The 19,516-nt window shown below is 41.0% G+C and overlaps 1 protein-coding gene across 1 annotated transcript; it reads left to right on the top strand.

Moving 5' to 3' along the window:
- The first annotated feature begins 17,116 nt into the window (after nt 1-17,116).
- LOC124285808 (vicilin-like seed storage protein At2g18540) lies at nt 17,117-18,210 on the top strand. The gene is given in 3 exon segments (XM_046722074.1): nt 17,117-17,234; nt 17,549-17,669; nt 17,865-18,210. Coding segments are annotated over 3 exon segments (585 nt in total).
- The last annotated feature ends 1,306 nt before the right edge of the window (nt 18,211-19,516 follow it).

Below are 19,516 nucleotides of genomic sequence, written 5' to 3'. Positions count from 1 at the left end.
TGGCGAGGGGACAGGGCGGGGCCGGGGAGGGGCTGGTCAATGGCGCGGGGATCCAATTCTCATATCACCTTTTGTGACTTGATGGACTTGTACCTGGTTTAAGCCACGATAAGCCGTCGTGCCGACAATATGTCTGATGCTATACGTTTACTGCTCTTGATTAAGTAAAGTAAAGGTTTTAGAAAGGTTAAGAAAATCCAATATAAAAATATGTTAAAAGGCCAGAGGCTGAAACCTTTTCCTCATATTTTTTTCTAGTTCTTCGTTTTCGGTGTAAATTTCATTTCCAAAATTTTGCTGTAATGGGTCTTGGAGACCGTCGGTGATTTAGTTTGTTATAATCGCCACATACACATAAATTCAAATATTTGTCATTAACTTGTTTCTTTTGTGGGGTTTTATGAAGTTCGTCTTTACATCAAAAACGAAATATCTTCCCCCAAACCAACCGACTTGTGTCTTTTTCCCAACTTCCGTCACAGCTAATAATAATGATAATGTGTCCATTGACATAGCGCCAAACTCCACACTAGGTATGCTCATATCGCTAGGAGGTTATAGCCACATGTTAGGCGCTAGGAGGTTATAGTCAGATGACTTATCCCACCGGGTACCCATTTTCTGCTGGGAGAACAGAGGCAAATTTGAACAAACTCACTTACCTAAGGTGAGACCACATGTATCACATTGCTTCACTGTGGGACAGGACTAGTCCCAGAAACTCCCAGGAGTCAAGCAGCTAATATCAAATACAAACTTGTATGTTCGTGTGGTTATCTGGATAGTTGTAGATTTGACGATGCTATTGCTAAAGAAACGTATTTAACCCGAAGCATTTGGTACCACGGAAAATGAGGAAACATTTCGCGAGATAAACGGAGTCGGGGACATAGAACGTTGAGATTCTGCCGGATGACGCCGTCGAAGCTAGTGAAGTTGATGTAGTTCGAGATGTCACCATATGTGGTACTGTATGTAGGAGATATTTGGACCAGGGGATCCTCGGACAAAGCAACTTTTACTGAGGTCAACCTTAACTCGCTTTCTTTAACATTTTACTTAGGCTACCTTAGTGACTTACGATCACCTTAGTGCTTTGTAAAAGGAGACCCAGGTCTCATGACCGGTAATGCAATTTCTGATTGGTAGTTACAACTTGAAACATAAACCTTACAAGTTTTTTGGTGTATATCATTGAAAAAGTATTGTGAACAATACTCATAGTAAAGTTATTTTCAGTATGTTCTAGAAAATACATGTTTTAGACTGAAAAAGTCATCAGGCCAATGTGTTTCCTTACTTACTCAGTAAGCAAAACAATCATAGCATTCTATTACAGCCAAAACGGCATAGCAACGTCAAAAGAGATAATTCTTCCCTTAAAATCAGGATAAATCTAACGATTACCGCAAACCGGATTCTTCTGACCAAACCGAATACTAATCACGCTGCATGTTCTGAGTGGCACACATGATGATGATACTTTATATTTTGTTTCAAACATATGTGTCAAATACTTTATTGATGGAGAAAACTGAAGCGAGGCAGCAGTATGAAATTACAACTGACATTGAAATATTGAAATCTTAGATACGTGCGCACAGATACAACCAATTGATTACGGACACAAATGCGCGCCAGTGCGTTAGTTGCATATGTCAACAGTGACAATAAAATGAATCCACTGTTATCTTTGCCGTTGTCTTGTGTACTGAAACTTAATGACTGGCATGGTTGCAAGATAGCTTATTCCTACAGTGCTTATCCTACAACGAGGCTTGAACGATCGCGCTCTATTTCATTGTTGCAAGATAGCTTATTCCAACAGTCCTTATCCTACAACGAGGCTTGAACGATCGCGCTCTATTGCATTGTTGCAAGATAGCTTATTCCAACAGTGCTTGTCCTACAACGAGGCTTGAACGATCGCGCTCTATTGCATTGTTGCAAGATAGCTTATTCCAACAGTGCTTATCCTACAACGAGGCTTGAACGATCGCGCTCTATTTCATTGTTGCAAGATACCTTATTCCAACAGTGCTTATCCTACAACGAGGCTTGAACGATCGCGCTCTATTTCATTGTTGCAAGATAGCTTATTCCAACAGTGCTTATCCTACAACGAGGCTTGAACGATCGCGCTCTATTTCATTGTTGCAAGATAGCTTATTCCAACAGTGCTTATCCTACAACGAGGCTTGAACGATCGCGCTCTATTTCATTGTTGCAAGATACCTTATTCCAACAGTGCTTATCCTACAACGAGGCTTGAACGATCGCGCTCTATTTCATTTTTTCATTTTATTAAGTCCAAACTGGTCGTTAAAACGCCCTTGCCGTGTGCAGTAAGAAATTCCAATGTTTCCAAATTCCAAGTCACGTGTTACAGTGAGTCCTCCAGCCCCAAGTGTTGCTCGATGGCTACTTCTAGTAGATATTGCTTAGTATTGCCCTTTATATTGTATGGAAACATTTCATCCCCGGGAGTCAGGGTTTCCCGACTAACGAGGTTTCATTTCTTTGGAAACCGGGATTCGAACCCATGATCATATCCAAATGCGCCGCCTTAAACCACTGGGCCATTACTCGGCCAAACTCAGATAAATGCGTAATAAACGTTGGTTATCTGAAGATAAAACCACTAACCCAAGATGACCTACTCACTGTATTATTGTGTCGTGTTTACCTATGTATGCATGTATATCCCACATATATCCCAGGTACATTTCCCGCAAAACGTATCTCGTATTATTTTTATGCTATAAAATCTATCCAAAAAACTCTTCATGTAAGCTTCATATCAGATCAAGCTTATTTTATTTGAACCTAGTCTGTACATTTGGTGTTGTTTTAAATGCAACAAGTGCAAGATTTGTTTTTAAAATTATATGAGGTATCTATTAGATCGATTTCGAAACGTTCATTTATAACATTCATTTTCTCGATATAACGTTCATTTTCTCAGATCTTGTCAGTAAAGTGGTCATATTATATTTTGTTCTGTGTAATTATCAACCACACAGTGTGGTCGAATGTTTGGTCGGTCAATAAGATCATTATCTTATGGAGACGTTACCTGTGCATTCGTTTGTTATTAGCATCGTATTTGTTAATTATAGCTAGTGTGTCAGAGTATCGGACTGCTACACTATCGGGAAGCAACTCTTCACATACATCTGGGCAGATAACAGTGAGACGTGTATGTATGGACTGGTTATCATCTACCGCCCTACCAGCCCGACCTACATCCCGTACATTACACCAGTTGCGTAGATCGATGCTCATGCTGTTGATCACTGGTTATCATCTACCGCCCTACCAGCCCGACCTACATCCCGTACATTACACCACTTGCGTAGATCGATGCTCATGCTGTTGATCACTGGTTATCATCTACCGCCCTACCAGCCCGACCTACATCCCGTACATTACACCACTTGCGTAGATCGATGCTCATGCTGTTGATCACTGGTTATCATCTACCGCCCTACCAGCCCGACCTACATCCCGTACATTACACCAGTTGCGTAGATCGATGCTCATGCTGTTGATCACTGGATTGTCTGGTCCAGATTTGATTATTTACCGACCGTCGCCATATACCTGGAATATTGCTGAGTGCGGCTTTAAACAACAAACCAACTAAACAACCGATTACAGCACTTTTGACGTCGTTACAATACTTTGAGGTTTCGACGGTCACAATGGTTGCTGATAAAATATTACTTGAATTGATTGAAAGGGTATTCCTTGTTAACTCTCCAAAGGACAGAAGGAAGTATGCATTTACTATTTGGATATGATCAATAAATTTCAAACGTTATCACAAATTTACCAGGCCGAAAGGCTGCCGGGTAGCCTAGTGGTTAAAGGGTTCGTTCGTCACGCCGAAGACCCGGGTTCGATTCCCCACATGGATACAATGTGTGAAGCCCATTTCAGGTATACCCAACTGTGATAATATATTGTTGCTACAAACGGCCTAAAATTCAACTCGCTCACATTCTCACGCAGTACTAGGCTGTAACAATTGCCCAAACATTACAAACATAATGCGAAACCAAGCTGAGATTCCCGTATCAAAATATATCACTATCGAATAACCATTTCCTGTTTGTTATATTTTTCAGTCACCTTGAAACAGAATTGTGTGCGTTCGTTTTTCCTGCCGTTCAGTATGACCTCGTATCTTAGAGGCAATCGACCAATGAGCGTCTAAACACGTGACCCAAATACCTCGCAATGGAAATCCCTTTTTGCACACGACACTACTGTAATAACCGCGACAGCATATTGACCGGAAGTATATTAAACAAAAAAGGACGCGTGGATAGACCAGAGAAAATTATCCTAATGACTGAAAAATGGTTTTAAATTGTGAAACGTTTTTGCATTACATAAATACATGGAATGAGCGTTCTCTATTCTGTTTAAGGGTATGGTACTAGTAATTCCCAAAATGACAAAGACCATATTTAACCTTAACAATAACCTTTGCAAATGAGTACATTTCATAATTATACATCAACATGCGCACGAACCCTACATACAAAAATCCCATCATACACGTAAACAATCAGCCATGCTGTGTTTATAGTTTGTCATGTGAAAGCGACCCCTTTCCTGTGCTTATTAGAGATGTTAATTTCCAAAGTATATTAATAATAATTGCCTCAATAAAAGGGCGTCGATATGAAAACTCGGTATGTCGATGCATAATATTCCAAAACGAATCCGCCTGCACATTCGGTGTCCGTTTGCATCCAACCCACGCTATGCAATTCAACATGATGGTATAGACAACATATGTTCCAAGTCATAGGATTTATTTAATTAAACACATACAGAGCCATCTACGTTATAGTATTTTTGTAGTTGCCATGGCAACGCACATGTGTAGGAGACATATTGTTAAAAAGATCCATAGAATCCGGAATTCATTATCATATATTTTGTTATTCCACAGTGATTTGCGATGTAATGTCTGGCGTGGAAATGTATATTTATAATGAATTTAAGTGTAAATATATATATTCTCGTACATTTTATGTTACCCTGACATCCGTGACACAATAACATCATAGGGAAATATGATAGATGGGCCAGCATGAATAGCTGGTATAGATGCAGACACATTTTTTAAAAATAATATATAAGTTTTTAAAAAAAAATATGATGTGAATATATATGTGGGATATGGCGACCTGGATTCTCAGATAGCGTTATAACGGGAGAGGATGAATTGTATAGGTGCGATATTACGAACTGCCCTCGTAGATCGCTTCTGTTTGGCATACCAGGAGTCGAAGGTATATGATGATTTTGGTTTGTTGTTTCACAATTAATTCAATTCAGGGACATTCCAGGTATATATGGCGGGCGTATGACGGATATTAAAGTATTTTGGTAGCATTAATATTTTTTTATATAGCGAATTCAAATTAGTACCACAAAGCCGCTCTGAAAATATTTTCTTGTGTTATTGTATCTTACAATGAATACAAGAGGCTGTTCAGAGGACACATAGAAATCTGGACGAGCCCTGCAATTACACAACTGAATGGGATGTTACGGTTTCAGTGTTTGACAAGCAATCAGTCTATGAAAATGTCAAGTATGGAAGGAGTAAGTGAGTTTAGTTTTACGCCGCTCTCAGCAATATTCCAGCAATTCACGGCAGGAGACACCAGAAATGGGCTTCACACATTGCACCCACGTGGGGAATCGAACCGGGGTCTTCGGCGTGACGAGCGAACGCTTTAACCATTACATGTGTTGCTGAAGACCAATTATAACCTGGATCTTCACGGGTTGCTACAGTGAGAAGGGCAATTTAAAATCTGTGGAAATCTTGACTTGCTGAAGGGAATATCATTTATCAGACTGTTCAGCTTCTGTATAACAGTCCTGGTAATGTCCAGTGATGAGATATTAAATTAATCCTGAACTGAATAACAGTATTATCACATACTTTCTATGGTTTTAAGGCTTTAGGCACAACAAAATGTCAGTGCATGCGTCCGTCAGGTTGTCTATTCAAGACACGTACATGTCACCATTCAGGAGTCTCACCTGGCGCTGCAGTGAATACGTGCTGTATATACATATATCGCACACACGCACCTGCGCATTCAAATAGTCTACAAGGTAATGAAATACATGCACGTGCATGCTTTGCCTGCAATGAGATAAAATAATATTACTTCGCTGCATAGACATTGTCTGGAAGTTTAAAACAGACTGAATAATAGCAATAAATTTAAGGCTTGTAAATTTCATTAAAAAGTTATCTTTGTGATATCGTGAAAATTATATATCACACGGCTTCTGTTAACGACAGCGTATCAGCATATGTGAAATTTACTCCTGTGGTATTCTAGATAATTGTTGAAAATTATTTTTAATTACGTGTCTCGGACTGTACAGACATGTTAAGACAAATGCAAACATTATAAATCCCAGTGCTTATTAAAGATTTTGTCTCAAAACAGTGAACCCCGTTAAAGCGGACATCCCACTTTTCGGATGACCTGGACTGAGCACAACCACAAATATATGCTGAAATGCAAAAGAAAGTATACACCCATGTTCGAAGATGTCTACATTAAATAGACAAGAAATGGTTATTCGATGGTGTGTGTGTGTGTGTGGGGGTGGGGGTGTCACGATTTGCTAATCTGAACTTTGCTAATCTGAAGTTTTGACGGATTCGTAGGGTTTCACTTGATATTCACATTACGTAAGTGGAACCTTGGTGAGGGGAGTAATGCGGCAAACATGCATGAAACCAGCTTGTAACATATGCATGGGAAATTTTGAAGTTAAATTTCCGTGTAAAAATTTCGAGAAATAGTTGACCCATTGTCTTGTCGTGATTTTGCTAGTCATTTATGAGTTGATTAATGAGTGTTGAACAGAGCAGTATGCAAAATTCCAGCTATATGTTGTCTTGACCACGCACGACAGTGGCTGACGGTGTTTGCTACTATATGGTTATAGGGTTTCCATTCAAATGATATCCATGAGTACGAAGACATTATGACTTCACACAGCTCTCCATACTCCACGTTCCACGCTTCACATACCGCTCTCCATACTCAGCGTTCCACACACCGCTCTCCATACTCCACGTTCCACGCTCCACACACCGCTCTCCATACTCCACGTTCTACACACCCTTCTCCATACTCCACGTTCCACACACCGCTCTCCATACTCCACGTTCTGCATTTCACACACCCCTCTCCATACTCCACGTTCCACGCTCCACACACCGCTCTCCATACTCCACGTTCTACACACACCCCTTTCCATACTCCATGCTCCACACACCGCTCTCCATACTCCATGTTCCACGCTCCACACACCGCTCTCCATACTCCACGTTCTACACACCCCTTTCCATACTCAAACCCGTGATGGTTCGGGCAAGAATTGATCTTCAGTAACCAGTGATTGTCGTAAGAGGCGAGTAACGGGATCGAGTGGTCAGGCTCGCTGACTTGGTTGACACATGCATGGAGAGCTGTGTGTGGAGCGTATCCCGATTGCGTAGTTTGATGCTCATTTTGTTGATCACTGGATTGTCTGATCCAGATTCGATTATTTACAGACCGTCGCCATATTGGTGAGTGCGTCGTAAAACTACACTCACTCACTCTCCATACTCCACGCTCCACACACCACGCTCCTCAGACCGTTCTCCATACTCCACGTTCCACGCTCCACACACAGCTCTCCACACTCCACGTTCCACGCTCCACACTCGCTTCAAGTCACACGCCCCAACCAGTCTCCACACCCCAGATCCAACCCATGCGTTCATCCATGCTCTATTCATTACCCCCATTGCGTAACTGCATGTTATTTGGTTGGACGTACGGCAACTATAGACATACTCTAACCGTACCGAGTGATCCAGTTAGCATGACATTACACCGACTTAGATTTATCCGACAATCTTCCCAAGATCCCTTCTAACATGTATGAACTCGAAGTATGCGGAAGTAATTTAATCGTTATGGAAAAAATGAGTTGCACCGCACTGGTATGTTTGCCTGTATGTGACGATAGTTGCATTCAATCTCACGTGAGGCAAAGATTGTCAGAAACTAAAGCAGTAATTCCCCCTTTTTCTGACGCGAAACAAGTCTTATCAAAATTCAAGGAAATTAAAATTTCTGGAAAAAGAATCGTTGTTGAAAATCGACTATAAACAAAGGAAGTATATGCTTAATCCGATATCAGTTTATACACGTTTTATTTCCTTTAGGAGAAAAACTCCAAGGATATCCAGTTCATATACTGATAATTGCGGTGCTTCAGGTGTAATTGACAATTTATACCCCGCTTAATTATAACTTACTTATGTATGAAATACTGTCTGCGGGAATAAGGTGTAATTAAATAAAAATTAAATTTCTAGGTTCAGAGAAAAATATAGTCTCAGTTAAAATCTCAGTCTCTCATAAAATAACAATTAATGTAAATAGAAGTGAGTGCAGGTGTTACCCGACAGAGGACTACCCGAACACTGGGTTCATCGTAGCCATCCGATACACATTTGTGTCCATTTTCAACAGGCCAGTAGAGATGGTGTCTTAGTATAACTTCTGGTGAGGAGATTGCAAATATAGTCCAAACATTGTATGCACCGTAGCCATCTAATCCACATTTGTATTTGATATGTATGTTATGGACCTTACCTTTGCAGTGCAGACTAACGCTTAGTCTATGAATATATGTAATTTTGATAGAAACAAATAATTCCTTTTAAATTGGAAAAGGAGCCCAGTAAGATGGGAAACTAAGAACCTGAGGAAATCTAGACTTGCTTCATTTAGGGCTTCAGGGGGCGGTGGGGTAGTCTAGTGGTTAAAGCGTTGGCTCGTCACGCCGAAGACCCGGGTTCGAATCCCCACATGGGTACAATGAGTGAAGCCCATTTCTGGTGTCCCCGCCGTGATATTGCTGGAATATTGCTAAAAGCGGCGTAAAAACAAACTCAGTCAGTCAGTCAGTTTAGGGCTTCAGCATTGCTTTGAGGGGTGGGTAGTAGGGAACATAATGTGATTCAGGGGCTGTGAAGACAGACTACCTTGCAGTGTTGCGTCGACTGTGTCAAGGCCGAGTAACGCTTTGATAACCTTTGTAATGCTGCTGTCAAATCCAATGTTCATGTGTATACATTGTCTTCCTTGGCAGTTTACATAGTGCTACTATGTACCGTACATGAGCAGTTTATCTATACCGACCACCCGATCCCAATTTGCGATTGTTTGGGGTTCAGCGTTAACGTTTGTGAGCATGTGGCGTCAAAGATGCACAGGATTTCATAGAAAAATGGACCTATGAAATATTGTTTAGCTAAACACATTCACACGCAGCAATTGCCTAACATAAAGATAATGTTATTATGTAATTATCACTGAGCATTATTGATTGAAGTAATTATCCCAGGTTGATTGCAGTGATTATCACTGAGCGTTACTGGTTGCAGTGATTATCTGAAACATTTCTGGTTGCAGTGATTACCACTGAGCATTACTGGTTGCAGTGATTACCACTGAGCATTACTGGTTGCAGTGATTACTACTGAGCATTACTGGTTGCAGTATATATCACTGATCATTACTGGTTGCAGTGATTATCATAGAATATTATTGGTTGCAGTGATTATCACTGAGCATTACTCATTTTAGCAATTATCACTGAGAATTAGTATTTATGCTAATTGTCTGGTTCGGGTCAAGTGACGTCATTCCTAATTCATGACGTCATACACGATTTTTGGCGACGTTGTTCCAACAATACTCCCACTTATGGAGGGAAAACGTGATTTTCTACATTTGTCTCTGGAGAAAGGTAATCATATAGGACAGCTTTACTCTACGGATTATCTGTACCTCGTGAACTCATGCTCAAAGTTCCTCCTGGAGGATAGGAGCTTCAAATTCACCCTGGATAATCTGTAATTACTGGTAGCTCGTAAACGACCCTCCAGCTTGTTTTCTACAACACTTTATAAGTCTGTTAAACTCTGCCGCTATACTCTGAAACAGGATTAAACCAATTTCAATATCGCCTGACAACGTTAAGGTCAAACATATCAAGGACCGGCCGTGTTCCACAAACCCTTCTAATTTTAACATTGTTGTTCAACCGGGCAACTTGTTTACTGAAGATGGACTGAAGGAGTGACTGAGAGACTGTGCCCGGGGACTCCGACACGCTCAACGTCGCCATTTCACGACATCGCCGTATACCATTCTTGTATTGTTCAACAGTTTATCGCAGAGATTGCCTTACACCACTACGACAATCCGATTAAGTGCCGAGTAATCTCAACGCTTAATGGCGACACGACACGACAATCAAGGGTCGTTTCTATATGATATACAGGATTGCATCTTTTTTTCATCAATCGCCATGAACAATATCATTATTGATATCAGTATGTCTTTGGAGCATTTGTTCCCTGTATAAAACAGATGTCCACACTCTATTGTACGTCGTGAAAGGCGATTTATTGGTTGAATGGGTGTCGCGACACTTTCGTGGTACGCCAAGCTTTAGAAGGCTCTCATAATGTCAGTAGGAATCTGTGCAAATGTGAGTTGAAAACGTTGTTTATTTACAGTGCAGGGCAAAAATGAAAAAAAAAAAGTAGTTGGAATTCATGGTCCAGTACTGGATATACATGTTCATACTATCAACCACTAGGTGGCCTGGCACTGATTCGATAATTAGTTGACTGCGACGTTTTACAAGATGGTTAGTCAGACACAGACTCGGAAGAAACTTGACCAGCGCTTTTTTTGAAGATAATCTGGAAATAATTATTATTTTTGTAAAATAACATGTTGCTTAAACTACAATTAATGAATTATATAAACCATTCTGTTAAATACGATAAGTCCACATACACAAAGTGTGTACAGGGCCTATACAACAATAAGAATTCCATGGTGTGGTCTGATAATGTTTAAAAGAGGCCCCAATCAAGGATTTCTGACATTATCACTATGGTCGACTCCTAAACAAGGCATGACATTCGTCCGAGATCCCTACTCAAAGGCACCAATGTATGTAAAGACAATGGGGGTAAAGTTTAAATTTTACATACACAGCGTATCATTCCCCGCTGTGAGGTGTCGGGTAGAATATTCTAACAATAACCTACGCTCGACACGTGAACGTTGATCGGCCGTAGAATAAGCTGGGCACGTTATCTTGACAAATATCGAGGTCTAGATAGCGGTCCGGTGCAACTGACTTGCTTTGTATCTCCGAGGCTGGCAAGTTCACACACATCGTTATCGGAGCCACTTGTTCATTCACGGCTAAAGACGACAGGACATGAAATCGACAAGTGAAATATACACGTGACGCAACGCGGCGTGTGACGTTAAAGCGACAGTAACGTTATAGTAACAAATTTTCTTATTTTTTCGCAACAGAAAAGGACGAGCAATAAAGCCTTATTATTTGCATAAGTGAAACTACATGTCGACAGAATATGTCACATATAGCTATTTGAGTTCGTTATCTGTGAAACATTCTTTTTGTTTTTATTAGCAAATTTTTGCAACACAAAGGGGCGGTGGGGTAGCCTTGTGGTTAAAGCGTTCGCTCGTCACGCCGAAGACCCGGGTTCGATTCCCCACATGGGTACAATGTGTGAAGCCCATTTCTGGTGTCCCCCGCCGTGATGGTGCTGGCATATCGCCACAAGCGACGTAAAACTGAACTCACTCAGTCACGTAACACAAAAGGATGACCAATAGAGCCTTATAATTTGCATTCGCGAAACTACAGGTCGACAGAATATGTTACATATGCTCATTTGGGGCTGGTCAAATGTGAAACGTTCTTCTTGACATGTATTTATGACATATTCATTTTGATCTCAGGTTTCAGGATTTGATCTGTTGCTACTTCCGCGTACGTCTATAAAAGTGACCCAAAACGTATGGTCTCGCCAGCGGAAGCTAAATGTTGTGCAATAATGAGATATGTAGAAAATATGAAACCATAGTTACACGGTGTTCGTGTCTGACTCCCACATCTGCCATTCCGGAAATGAAGCATCGCTAGTGTACGCATCGGGGTTCCTTTGGTTTAGGCTCCTATATCGAAATATGAATTCTATGGCTTCCCTTTGTTATATCTTTCGTTGAAGGAGAGGGGCGGTGGGGTAGCCTGGTGGGTAAAGCGTTCGCTCGTCACGGCGAAGACTGGGTTCGATTCCAACATGGGTACAATGTGTGTAACCCATTTCTGGTGTCCCTCGCCGTGATATTGCCGGAATATTGCTAAAAGCAGCGTAAAACCATACTCACTCACTCACTGTTGAAGGTGAGAAATGATTGAAATGTATTTATGGTAATAATGTTATATATTTATACAGCATGTGTTCTCAGAGGCAGTTTAATAATCCCGACCCGTCCAAATTCACTTGACCACTCCCCCGAACCCAACCGTACCACTCATTACCAGAACTATCACCACCCACAAAAGATAAAATACTCCAAAAGTTGGCCAATTCCATGTGATAGCACCCCAGGGACGTGGCTGTTTATTCCAGCAGGTTCTGGGTTTTGCTGGCCATGACTCTGTCATTTACAGGCAGTGAGCTATGTTGTAATAGAATATTGGTTACTGTGACATTGAAAAAGGAACTGGTTGGCTATTTCGGGAATGGTGTTACTGGGACACATACAACCCAGGAGTGAGTGAGTTAAGCTTTACGCCGCTTTTAGCAATATTCCAGCAATATCACGGCGGGGAAACCAGAAATGAGCTTCACATATTGCACCCATGTGGGGAATCAAATCCGGGTCTTCAGCGTGACGAACACGTCTCATCGGTTCCCAATTGCACAGATCGATGATCATGCTATTGATCACTGGATTGTCTGGTCCAGACTCGAATATTTACAGACCGCCGCCATATAGTTGGAATATTGCTGAGTGCGGCGTAAAACTAAACCCACTCACTCACCCCATTTCTCACGTACCCTAAGAAAACCAGCATTTCTAAAGCGTTTAAACAATGCTCACAGACGAGTCTTTCAACATGAAGAGTTCAGTATTCTATTACCGTTATAGAAAACAGGATAGAATACCGTTGTAGTATTAACAGTATTTCTATTACATACTATCACTACAAGTAGAGTACACGCTAATAGCGTGACCTAGATTGTGTCGTCTCTCGACATGAACCGTTATCTCAATGCCCCATACAAACGCCCCGATAGAACATTCTGGTCGAGTCTTCCCCGGCGACCCACTTAACGGCTTTCTATTAAACAGAATCAATAACGTAATTGTTATAAAACGTGATGTCGTGAACTGACTTGACCACTGGACCGCTCAACACATAATGTTGCTTACTTTCGTCTCTCAAAGTACACACTGATGTCTTTAACTATCAACACGACTTGCTAAGTGGGGCCTATCTCAACTGTTAGTATATTTGTTAAAATTAATAAACAAGGCTTATAATATAAATGTTTGACCTTTTGACCTCGAGGTTATTAATTAACCATTCTTGTATATTTCAATCCGTAAGATTTCAGTCACGTACCTCCTGGCCTCGGGGCAATGCGTGGATGATTTTTATTTAGCAGGTGGTTAATAAGTATAATAAATGGACAGTGTATATTGCAATTATTGCTAACCCAGTTCCAGTTTTATTTCGCATCTTCTCGGCTTTTCTTTAATCTTAACATTAACTTACTTTTATTATTGTTATCATTGTCATGTTCAACAGGTGCTCGGTTTACTGTGTCACTGACATATTGAGCTCAATTTGCACGTTAAATCACCTTTGTTTATTAAGAGCAGGTATACTTTAGGAAAGAACAAAGGGAAAGGACGAGAAATGCTTGCCTGACACCCGAATTCGTTTATTCGAGATACATCTAAGGATTCATTATATTTTCCATCACATTTCCAGATTTTAAGGTTAATCATTAAATCAGTACTCATTTCAAACAGTCAAAATATAATTTGTAAATTGTACCACAACTGTTTAAGAGGTTTCAGTCTGCAAATAACGTTAATTTTTTGTTTAACTCGAATTGTAATGTAATGCTTAGTAATCTTGCACTTGCTTCGAGTTGGGCTGCTGGGACCCATTGGAAGCTATATATAAGCGTTCACCCGTTAAGCCCAATGATCAGGTTCGAGTCCCCAAATGGGCACAAATTCCACTCAAACATCAACGTTGGATTTTAGCCGACATCAGGTATTAAACAGCATTCATTCACCCCAATACTACTTTAACATCTTAGACTTTGCTTTACCAGAATTCGGTATAAACAGAGTTCACTATATCGAACATATACCAGTAAACGCCAGTCTGATGAAACGTATGAGTGAGACTACCGAGAGAGTCCTTTGAAATTAATCCTTTTTGTAGAATAGAGTTTATTGCAAAAGTACGGTTACCAGCAATATGAAATTATATGAATTAAATTGAGCTTTTTAAAATTTATTTATTGAATTCAGTGACGTCTGTGCATGTCACAAGCAAACGTAACTAAAAGTGAGAAACTGAATGAACGAAATAGGATTGTTTAAGCTTGACAAATATCCCCGAGCATGAGACATGGTATATTTGCTTTCAAAGTAAACTTCTCGCATATCTGACTTGATTAACCAACACAACTGGCTGGAACTTGAAGATTCGTTTTCATATCTGACATGGCAGGCAGTTCTGGTTTTCATAGAACCCAGCACGTCTGAACACGGCGAATTAAGACGTGAGGAAGTCGAATACGAGTCTACACTACTGAGAATATTTTCAAACATTATTTATGCGATTAACCAATGACAGTTGAGCAATAACGGGTAGCTTTTGTGGGTGATTGACGCTTCTCATATCATTGATGTCAGGCCGCGACTTGATACGGGCACGTTTGCGCATGAGCAGAGATAGAGAATGGGCCTCGTCCCTGTCTGGGCAAGCCTACGAGGAAATATAATGTTTCTTAAGAGGAAGATAAACTTTTCTATAAGACCGTCTGACAACAAATCTAGGCTTTTATCGAGGCCTTTTCTCTCGGTACAATATGCGAGGCTCAGACATGTTAATAGAATAACGTTTCAGGTTGTTGTTTTTTACCGTCCATGTTTTTTAATTATAACCGTCTTTTCCTGTGTACTGTTACAAGTGCATTTCAGTGTTATTTGTTTCCCCGTTGGGATGTTGGTATCAAACTCAACTGGTTGTTCTCAATAAATGCATGCGGAAGTGAAAAGTAGTTTTGATTTTTTTTAAAATTGTTTGTGACTCATATTCCCGCGCGCCTGAGTGCATATTTTGACACCGATGCACGCATGCGGGCACACGTATGCATGGCAGAATTAACGCCTGATTGGGTGGTCACGCTCAACGATTTTGTTGATTGGATGTCATTGAACAAGACGGCGTGGTACGTTGCTCATATTATTGATCACTGTTTTGGCTGCTCCGATGAATGGGACACTCGGAATAAGCCCACAAATGTAGAATTCGAACCCGGACCGAGGACTCGACGAGCGTACACTGGTCTAATGTACGTATGTTATAAATGTGTGTGGAATTACACTTTCTTAGTAAAGTAAAGATTCATAGTCATTTCTTAAATTTTGTTGTTGTCGATGTGTGTGTGTTTGTTTTGTTTTGTTTTTGTTGTTGTTGTTTTTTTGTGTTTTTTGTTGTTGTTTTTGTTTTGTTTTGGGGGTGTCTGTTTATTGTTTTTGTTGTGTTTCCTACATTCGGGTGTGTTGTTGGGTGTGTTTCCTGCATTCGAACCCACACTCTTAACAGCAAATCGCCTGTACACATAGTCAACAACCTAACCCACTCAGCCAACGGGACTTCCACATCAGACTATATCACGTACTTTGTGTACCTCGTGTAGGTTGGCCCAGTTCAATTTGCCGAAAGCAGTGAGCACAGTAAGCCTTTTAGAAGTAATAGAACTGGTACTTTACAAAGTGTAATCCCTCACATAACATATGTTACTGTAATCAATAGAATAATCCCCCTACCTAGTAGAAGGTAAGGGTACTCATGGCCAGCGTGTATCACGTCGTAATTATTGATAGTAACACCTGTTAACGTTTTCCTCTCACGTGGCTATTTTCAATACCGATCGGTAATATAGGGAGGGTTTATGTTTTAAAGGGTTTTTTTATAGGGTTACATATTTATTTTTAAATATTGATGCTGTACCACGTGACCACTGCCAGCTTGTAGAGACCGTGACGGACCCCAAGGCCGTGATGATCAAAATATCGAGTTGTAACAGCGCGTAAAAAAGATCAAACTGTTTGAAAGAGTTGGGTCAGTGTGAATACGAAGAACGACACATTATTTCTAAAATGCCTGACATCATCAATGAGTTTTATAGGCTTCTTGTCACAGAGTAACCCCTAGTGGTTAAAGCGTTCGCTCGTCACGCCGAAGACCCGAGTTCGATTCCCCACATAGGTACAATGTGTGAAGCCCATTTCTGGTGTCCCCCGCCGTGGTATTGCGGGAATATTGCTAAAAGCGGCGTTAAGCTATACTCACTCACTCACAGAGTAACCCGCAATATTCCAGCTATAAGACAGGGTTGTCAGAGTAGTTAGAACTGAATCGGTGCTCGGTGCTGTCCTTCATCACATAGACTTGCATAAGTCTCAAAGGTAAAAAATAATAGTTTAAATGATAATTCCTAAGAAATAATAAATAACAGACTGGGGTCTTTAGATATACTGTCCGCTTATCTAGACTTGCCTCTTCGAAGGATAGAATTACCATACATCCACGGGCTTAGCATTCAGTACAGCCTTGGAGCAAGGCTATGCATCGCAGTATCCTTTCTTGTTCTCGGCGTTTCAGACTGTCCTCTTTAATCATTTAATTTAATTACAATAGTTGTTCGTTATACTCTTTTAAAAGCTGTTCAGAAACAGCCAATAAGGTTTCAAGCAATAAAGATATGTCTCCCCAATATCTGAAAGGCAATGCAACGATATTTTAGTGCGGCGTAAACACTTCCTTATGGGAAAACCGCAGCCTGTTTTCCTGGCCGAGGCGTTTGAGAAAGACGCGCCAAATGGATACGACCACATGCAATATGTACACGTGGTCGCGCGTTGCTGTTGACACGGTCAAAGCTCGGGACAATCCGCGGGCGCGTCATCTGGGTGAAATGTACAAGATCTTGTTTGACATACAGATCAGTGAATGGAGGAGTTTGTTTTTGGGATGTACATTTCAAAGTTGTCCCACAATACACAAGGTTGGGGTTCTAGATAACCAAGCCAACCTGTGAGACTTTGTTGTGCCAATGTTGTATACGAATGTAAAGAGGAAGAGAGAAGTAGGAGGGTGTGGGAAGGGAGAATGAGATAGATAGAACGGAAGAGGGAAAAAGACAGTAGAGTGGAACTGAGAGACATAAAGAGGGACATGGAGAGAGGAAGGAGGAAGAGAGAGAAAGGGAGGAGGGAGGGAGGAGGAAGAAAAGAGAGAGAGAGAAAGGAGAAGAGAGATGGGGAGAAAAAAGGAGAAGAAAAGAGGGGGAGGAGAACAGAAAGGAGAGAGGGAGAGAGGGGAGGGAGAAGAAATGAGAGAAGAGGTGGAGAGAAAGTTGAGAGAGAAGGAAGCGAGGAGAAGGAAGACAAGAAGTGAGAGAGGAGGAAGAGAGAAAGTTGAGAGAGAAGGAAGAGAGGAAGACAAGAAGTGAGAGAGGAGGAAGAGAGAAAGTTGAGAGAAGGAAGAGAGGAAGACAAGAAGAAGAGAGAGGAGAGGAAGGAGAGAAGAGTTGAGAGAGGAAGAGAGAGAGGAAGACAGAGAAAGTTGAGAGAGGAGGAAGAGAGAAGAGAGAGAAGAGGAAGAAGAAGTGAGAGGAGGAAGAGACAAGAGAAGGAAGACAAGAGAGAGAAGGAGGAGAGAAGACAAGAGTTGAGAGAGAGGAGGAAGAGAGGAAGACAAGAAGTGAGAGAGGAGGAAGAGAGAAAGTTGAGAGAGAAGGAAGACAGGAAGAAGAAGACAGAGAAGTGAGAGGAGGAAGAGAGAAAAGAGAGAGAGAAGGAGAGAGAGAAAAGACAAGAAGTGAGAGAGGAGGAAGAGAGAAAGTTGAGAGAGAAGGAAGAGAGGAGACAAGAAGTGAGAGGAGGAGAGAGAAAGTTGAGAGAGAAGGAAGGAAGAGAGGAAGACAAGAAGTGAGAGAGGAGGAAGAGAGAAAGTTGAGAGAGAAGGAAGAGAGGAAGACAAGAAGTGAGAGAGGAGGAAGAGAGAAAGTTGAGAGAGAGGAAGAGGAAGACAAGAAGTGAGAGAGGAGGAAGAGAGAAAGTTGAGAGAGAAGGAAGAGAGGGAGAAGGAAGACAAGAAGTGAGAGAGGAGGAAGAGAGGGAAAGGGAAGACAGGATTGGAGAGGGAGAAGTAACTGAGAAGAGGAAGAGAGAAAGAAAGAGGAAGTAGACAATAGACAGAAAGAGGAGGGAGAGAAGAAGTGAGAGAGGTGAAGAAAGACAGAAGGAAGACAGAGGAAGGGTGAACAGAGAGGGAGAAAGAGGTATAGGAATTAGAAGCAGAGAGTGGGAAGAAACACAAAGTGAGAGTGGGAGAGAGAACCGAAGAGAGAGTGTTTTACTTCTTCCAAAATCCTTCTTTGAAGCCTTTTAAGTAACAAGGACATTTATAAGCCGCATGGCAGTAATTTTCTGATACTGGCGTAGAACATCTAATAAAGATAAAACAGGACACGGAACATCCTCCAAATAAGCGGTACCAGATCTGTAAGGTATAGAGTATATTTTCACCTGTCTCAATATTCATTTCAAGGCCGTAAAGATACCCAGTCGACATGTTAGAATTTCATAACGATGCAATGGACTGACAAGTTCGGGTTGTCGATTTTCCCATAAATATTTAGCAGTAATTTACACACGCTCCATGGGCACGTGCAAAATGTGTTACTCGCAACAGCTTGTGGTTTCAATATCAGTATTGCTTTCAGTTCAGAATTCTTATATTAAGTAATCTTTACCACGACAAATGAATAATAATTGATTCGAAAACACACTCTCATATCATAATGACAAAGTTAGTCCCATATTAACTGTCGACAACTGTACGCAGTCGATTTCAACAGTATGGAGTACTGCCGACCAGCGACTGGTTGAAACAGGAGTTGAACTCCTAACAATGCAATCTAAGGTTACGGTGTTGAGCGTTTCCTATACATGCTTGTAAGGAGCTTCCCGAAAGTGCGGTCTTCCAAGAAATGTGCAAAGCAAATCTATACATGTTTGTAAGTTTGTAAACGTTGCGCGTGTCAAGGTTATATGATTGTCACCACGGGACTAATGATATGTCGATGTATTGACTTAAACCCAACGTGCCCGTGAAGGCATGTTTTATTTAGTAAAACATGCATAAATTTGCATATATTGATAAAACTGGGTTACTATGTAAGACATGCCTCCGTTGGGGAGGGGGAGAGAAGGTGTGTGTGTTTAGGTCAATACAT

The sequence above is a fragment of the Haliotis rubra genome, unplaced genomic scaffold (genome assembly GCF_003918875.1).
Source record: "Haliotis rubra isolate DU_JTF1 unplaced genomic scaffold, ASM391887v1 Scf37, whole genome shotgun sequence".
In the NCBI taxonomy this organism is placed as follows: Eukaryota; Metazoa; Mollusca; class Gastropoda; order Lepetellida; family Haliotidae; genus Haliotis; species Haliotis rubra.
Note: the sequence above shows the minus strand (reverse complement) of the source record. Positions and strands in the feature narration are given on the sequence as shown.